Source organism: Scaptodrosophila lebanonensis, unplaced genomic scaffold (genome assembly GCF_003285725.1).
Source record: "Scaptodrosophila lebanonensis strain 11010-0011.00,11010-0021.00 unplaced genomic scaffold, SlebRS2 tig00000024-arrow-pilon, whole genome shotgun sequence".
Classification (NCBI taxonomy): domain Eukaryota; kingdom Metazoa; phylum Arthropoda; class Insecta; order Diptera; family Drosophilidae; genus Scaptodrosophila; species Scaptodrosophila lebanonensis.
In genome coordinates, this window is record NW_022060538.1 from 18,609,208 (window position 1) to 18,615,841 (window position 6,634).

The 6,634-nt window shown below is 36.9% G+C and overlaps 2 protein-coding genes across 2 annotated transcripts; one reads left to right on the forward strand and one right to left on the reverse strand.

The window, feature by feature from the left end:
- Nucleotides 1-616: 616 nt before the first annotated feature.
- On the reverse strand, nucleotides 617-1,890 carry LOC115620969 (allergen Tab y 5.0101-like). The gene is made up of 3 exons (XM_030514489.1): nucleotides 1,693-1,890; nucleotides 1,231-1,631; nucleotides 617-1,167 (listed from the first exon to the last, which is right to left on the reverse strand). The coding sequence occupies exons 1-3, from the start codon at nucleotides 1,888-1,890 to the stop codon at nucleotides 891-893; spliced, it is 876 nt and encodes a 291-aa protein (XP_030370349.1). The 3' UTR covers nucleotides 617-890.
- Nucleotides 1,891-3,794: 1,904 nt separating this feature from the next.
- On the forward strand, nucleotides 3,795-4,770 carry LOC115620970 (sialidase-like). The gene is made up of 3 exons (XM_030514490.1): nucleotides 3,795-3,822; nucleotides 3,880-4,449; nucleotides 4,514-4,770. Exons 1-3 carry the CDS (start codon nucleotides 3,795-3,797, stop codon nucleotides 4,678-4,680), a joined length of 765 nt encoding a protein of 254 aa, XP_030370350.1. The 3' UTR covers nucleotides 4,681-4,770.
- Nucleotides 4,771-6,634: the final 1,864 nt, after the last annotated feature.

Below are 6,634 nucleotides of genomic sequence, written 5' to 3' on the forward strand. Positions count from 1 at the left end.
TAACGAGCTAGCAGGAGTCCCACAATGTTTGTTTCTGAGCAGGGTTTTGGTTCGAAGACTGATTGAAATTTCAAAGTTATCGTAAGATTTAATAACTGTCCAACCTAGGACAGATCTTAAATAATGTTCAAAAGTGAATAAAATACGTAAATTGCGAATTTATACGAAGAATTTAAGTGAATCCATGTTGGGATTAACAACTTACTTTGGAATAGTGTCTTAGCAGCTCTTTAGCATTATGCATTTTAAAGATTACACTCATTATTATAACACATATTTTTTAATTACAATTTTTTTATTTAATGCAAAACTACGCTTCTAGCTTCTAGCGCATATAATATGCACAGCAGAGTTGAACCCGCTCGTCGTTAGCTTTTAACTTTTGTTTTCTATTACAAATTTTTATGAAAATTCGCTGTATCGATGTTAAGTTTTTCGATTTTCGTTTCCGATGTAAAACATCGATGTTCATTTCAGATTTACAACACTAGAGAGTCTCTACCATTAGAACCAAGTATGGGAATTGGCTCATTAGATTTAAATTCAAAGAAAGAGCATTATAGATTAGCTAAAAACGAATTCAAACCATTCTATATTCTTCTTTTTGGTTCCTCTGTTTATTGTATTTTTGGAAAACAGCAAAATAGCTTATTGGCAGGAGACAGCGAATATCCTACACTACCTAAAATTACTTAACATGAAACTCTCCAATATTTTCCAATTTCAAGAACTTACACACTACATCTACTAAGTACATATACGAATTTAAATTATGATCTTAGAAGGAAGTGCATCAGACGCCTAGTGTTATTGTTCAATATGCTAATGAGCATTGCAAACGGTTGTAACGAGAAGAAAGAATCCCTATCTTTCGCTTAACATTTGTGCATCTAGTCTTCTGGCAAAATCGAGCCACTTTCCCACTCCTTATGCACATAAGGATATCGTTCGCCAGGCGCACATAGGTTTTTATATTTTCTATCCAGACGCCGGCAGCTGCTGCCCGCACTGGGGCCTATCTTATAGATGGGCTTATGCAGCATGGTGTCTGTGGAGAAGGCGCAGCTGATATGGAAATGGTGATAGTACTCGTTCGTAAATCTCAAGGCAGCGCAGCCTACGTGCGAGTTCCGATCGGACATTAGTAGAATGGGTCGCCGCACACTCCTGCAGATTAAATGGAGTCCATTACTGGATATGTAATCGATGTATACAGATTTCCTCACTTACGGTTTCGGCAGCGCAGGCGTCAGGTACATTGACAAAGATTTGGACACATACGATGCGTCTGCAATCCATCTCTCGATCAGCGTACGTATTATATTTATGTTGGTGTGGATGTCGATGCTGCCCGGATAGTTGAACTGATCGAAAATGGAGCCGATGGGGCGATAGTGCGGCGAGGACATGCAGGGCCTCGGTCTGGGCAGGCAACGGATCACATCCATGACGGCGAACTGCATCAGCTCCTCGGACCAGATCATGCGCACCATTCGAGCGGCCGGAAAGAGTGTGCGTGTATAGCCATGGGCCGACGTGTTGCGAAACTCGTTAATCATATTTAAGATCGTCGGCTTGTACTTGCCCAACGGCACGACCCGCACACCCGATTTGCAGTGGGCGCTAAAGTTCTATAAAGGATTTGAATGGCAATCAGCTTTGCAGTTCCATTTACGGTAGAAAGAAACTTACTCCGCTGTTATGGCAGGCCAAGTTGGTCAAACCGCACTTGGGCTGCACGCAGTAGGTATGGGACTTGAAATTCTGGAAGTCCTGTAATGAAATACAATATAAACACCTGCTAAGCACTAGAGCTAGCAGTGTAAGCCATTGGGCTTGTCGCGCCATGGCTAGAAACCATACTGTGAAGCCAGGCTTACCCGCAACCATTTTATAAGCTGCGACATCGAACTTGAACTTGATAGGCAACTGTAATGGAAATGATATTGGATTACCACTTCGTAAAACAGTTGTCCACACATTACAACCCACTACAACAACAGAATTCGATCCATAAGTGTCACATATCTGAATATAACAAACAAATCGACTGATACACAACCATATCAGCTCGGCTCCCCTATAAACACAAAGTTGAAGACAGTTTGTTGGCTTCACACAGCGCAGCATTTTAAACCGGGAAACATCATCTTAAGCCTAAGCTAGGGGTATTTAATATAGACAATTTTCTGTTGAACCAGTAAACTTAAATTGTATGTCCACTCCTTTGTTTTCTTCATTATAATTTGCTGATTGTCCATTATCCAGATTGCAAATATACTTGTAAAACATCTGGTAGAAATAGAAAAACTCTTTTGTTTCCAAACAAAGTTATTTTCTGTTGCTCACTAACTGAATCTTTCTAATAGTGAAACTAAAAATATTTTGTACCAGATTTTCAGTTTTAATATCAAAGGTTGATTTAATGACTCAATCATTTTTACTTAATGTACCTAAACTTTAATACGAACGAGTAGATCGTTGAATAAACTAAACTAAACTTCATTCCTATGGCTTTTATAATAATAATATCCACAGATTTTAATGAAGCTACAGTTTTCCCGTTTTTTCACAGAGAATATACATAATAATAAAACACAACTAAAAGACCTGAAACTTCAAGATTGATAATAATCGTTTTTAAAATAAGAATACCTCTTTCATGTACAATAACATGAAACGTCAACGTTACAAACGGAAATTAAAGTGCCTGCGAACTGCTTGACACTGCTTGTTTCCTGCTATGTAATGGCGTGTCATTAAGAAAGCAACAACAAATGCCTTTTGAGCTTAAAGTATAAATATGAATATAACTTTCTTTGAAGTAAAACGATATGCATAAATATAGGCAGAGTGATAAAAAACCTAAAATTGTGTGTCTGTAGTCTTCAATTATAGGGATTTAATTATTTATTTCATCGACAAGCAATGCAGTCGATGTACATAAAAAAAAAATCAATACAATAGAGTAAACTAAATAAAACTAAATTAATAAAAAAATAAAAATTACAAAAATATCTAATAACAAATCCGATACGGGGTGGGGGAATTCAATTTGCCAAACGGTCAGCTACGTTCGTCAGATACGTTATTAGACCTATCAATAAAGAAATGGAGATGAAAAAATATATATAAAATAAAAGATAAAATATAATTAAAAATTAAAACCTGAAAAATTAACCTGTAATGTTACATTTACACTTCTATGTTTTCTATATTCAAGTAAAAAAGGATACAAGGCTACCTAATCTAGAGTGAATAATTTTTTAATTTCCTAAATCTTTATTTAAGATTGGTACCGGGTTGAAAAATTATAAAATAAATTATAATTAACCAAATGAATTATTATAATTAACTTATGAATAACTGAAGCCATAAATGTGCTTTTAAGCCCTGTTTAGAGGGTAGTTTAAAAATAAAATGTTAGGTCTTAAACGTAATAATTTATATACACCATAAAATCATTTATTTTCGCGACTTGTAAAAGTTTTGTGTGTAATTTCTTACTATTTCTTTCTTTTGGATCAATTTTAAATATCTAAGTATAAATCTCTGAATCGAGCTCATATTTATTAGTAAATTGTTGAGTGTACTGTTCAAACAGTTTTTGATTTGGACCTAATCATATAATCATTATAATACCATGTTTTGATTAGTATTGGGAGCGTGCCTGTCATGGCACGAATCCATTAGCTACGTATTCCAGTTAGCTCCCTTCGTATTATTGCCGGCCCAAACGAATCAAGTCACAGGTGTACTTAAACTCAATCGAGTTGCTTGTAGAGGAGCGCAAAATGAAGTTTTATTTGTGGCTATCAATAGGTAGGCATATTTAGTTGGGCTATCCTCCAGAAACTAATAATTGAGCGGCTTGGACAGCCTTGGCATTTGTTGTAAGCGTTCAAGGTGATGACGAAGGTGCCACCGCTGCCCCCGCAGAACCTGCGGCCGCCGCTGCCCCGGCGGATCCGGCAGCCGCTGCTGCCCCGGCGGATCCGGCAGCCGCTGCTGCCCCGGCGGATCCGGCAGCCCCAGCTGCCCCGGCGGATCCGGCAGCCCCAGCTGCCCAGGCGGACGCGGCGGCCCCCGCTGACCCGGCGACCCCCGCCGCCCCGGCGGCCCCAGCTGCCCAGTCGGCCCCGGGTGCCCCCACTGACAACGCTGCCCCCGCTGCCCCGGCGGACGCGGCGACCCCCGCTGTCAACGCCGCCACCGCCGCTACCTCTGTGAACGATGACAACGAGGAAAATGGCGATGAGGAACAGGAGGACATTATCGATGTGGTGTACAAGCCAAACACCGTTCCAGCAGATGATACCGTTAACCATTGTGGAACCTGCTCGATCGCCTCTAAATCGGCATTGTGCGGCTATAATGGACACTGTTTTGCCATTTTCAAAAATGAATGTGCCATGAGTCGACTGAATTGCAAACTGCGCGATGAACCAAGTGAGATGCAAATATATAATACTATAGACAACTTTCTCGATCCAAATATATGCATTCTTTCTAGTGTTTCTTCGAAAGGTCAATTTCGGCGACTGCACTATGACGAAGGTTAAGAAATGCGCTCCATGGAAGCTGGAAAAGAAAGCAGAAGAGGAAAACAATAAAGCATTTGAATATTCAAGGGCACGTCTTAATAGAAGAGGACATCGCAGGAGACATATTTTTGACTGAGCAAGAATTCCTATTGTGGTCAACTAAATTGTAATACTTATATATGCAAGTATGTATGTTTAAATAAATCGTTTTGCGTAATATGAACTAGTTTTGGACTGTTTTAATTAAGTTGAAAAAGTGTTTTAGTTTTTAAACTGATATTAAAGACAATTTTATTTATATTTTTGGAATGTGAAACTTTCCTATTAATGGACATTACTTTTCATAAAAAGAACACTAAAATAATCACTTTAATATGCTTTAAATATTTCATTTAGGCAATCAATATTGAAAAGTTATAAATTATTTTTAAACAAAAAAACTTTATGCTTCACGACAATTTGTTTACCCCAGATTATAATGAAATTATACGTTAACTGAGGGTTTTATTAATACCTACAAGCCACCTTTTTTTAGTAATATAGAAGCAACAATTGTGGGTTTTCTCTTTGCTGTTGCCCCTCAGCATAACGAGAAAAGTAAAAGTATTGTTTTTAAGAATCATTTGAAAACTAATTGTAGCTCGAACGATTATCCTATAGCTAACTCATAGCCACCCCACACAAAAAACTGAATGAAAACTATCGTAGATCGCAATAAACATACATATAGCGCCAAAAATATTATTTGTTTCCAAAAACAATAATTCCAAGTCAAATTAATGATGTTTGCAATAATTTAATTAGGTATGGCCATTAACTTATTTTAACTTGAAACTTTTGCAGTGAAAATTAATAATATGATAATAATAATACACTGAGCGGCACAATTAACTTTACAAATTACAATCACGACTATCAGCATTTGCTGTTTTTTAGTCCAATTTAAATCTGCCATATTAAATTCATTTTTTTTATTTATTTACATAATGCTAGCTTAAGATTAAAATCTTTAATTCATATGAACAACAACATGTAAGCAAATTATTTTATATATTTGTCTAAAAACATTTTGTTTGCCATTGAGAATGGGAGCAGAGTAGCGAATTCTTCTCCCCGGCATGCGTATTTCGACAAAATGTATCCCAGTTTTCGTGTTTGTGTTTGCTTTAACCATTTTTTTACTTTTTAATGGAATATTAATTCTTAATTGATTCAAAAGTTAATGAAAACCATGCAAAAGGCGACTGAGCTCTGTTGTTGGAGGCTCAATAGAAGCGCCATTTTTAAATTCGCGAAGCCAATTAAGCAGTGCTGACCCAAGCAGTGGATGTCCAGCAACAAGCAGTTAACAATTTTGAAAGGCCAGCAGCTTTTTTTTGACCTTACTTAGAGCCTTATTTCGGGGAGTTGTTATTATTTTAATTTTTATCCAGTCAGGGTAACTTTAAGGAAGTATTATTACAGTTTTATATTTTAAATAAACTGCTACAATGGCTTTGCTTAGAATATGTATTAATGAACTGTTATTATTGCCATAATTACTTTTATAAATCCATTGTTTTTACAAGCTCTGCTATATCTATATTTATTTAATTAATTTGAAAAGCCTCGCCTCTTTCTTTGAAATCGTAAAGCTTATTTAGTTGCATTTTCAGTCTGCAATCAGCCATATCCTATCATTATTTTGTTGCCGTTAAAAGCGTATTAAATCTTATAAATTTACGTAAGAGTTTTGCAAATGATTAGTACTGGAATTAGGTCAATGTTGTTTATGAAACAGAACTACTATATCCCCGCTACGGTAGTTCCTGCTTATGTCAATATTTGCTCAATCTGCATATGGAACACAATTTACCAATAATTCCTTGTTTCTGATTTCCCAAAGCAATTTTCCCAGCTAACCAGCTCGGTCCGCAATGGACATTGTCCATATTTCACGCACCTCAACATTCCGCTCGGGGTCACTTCCCAACATAATACTCATTAAATTTGAAATCTCATAAATGCCATATACAAAGAAAAGAGCCAAATGGAAATAATCATGACAAGCTGCCAAAAATGCGCCGCGCACACAAATGAAACAATTTTTT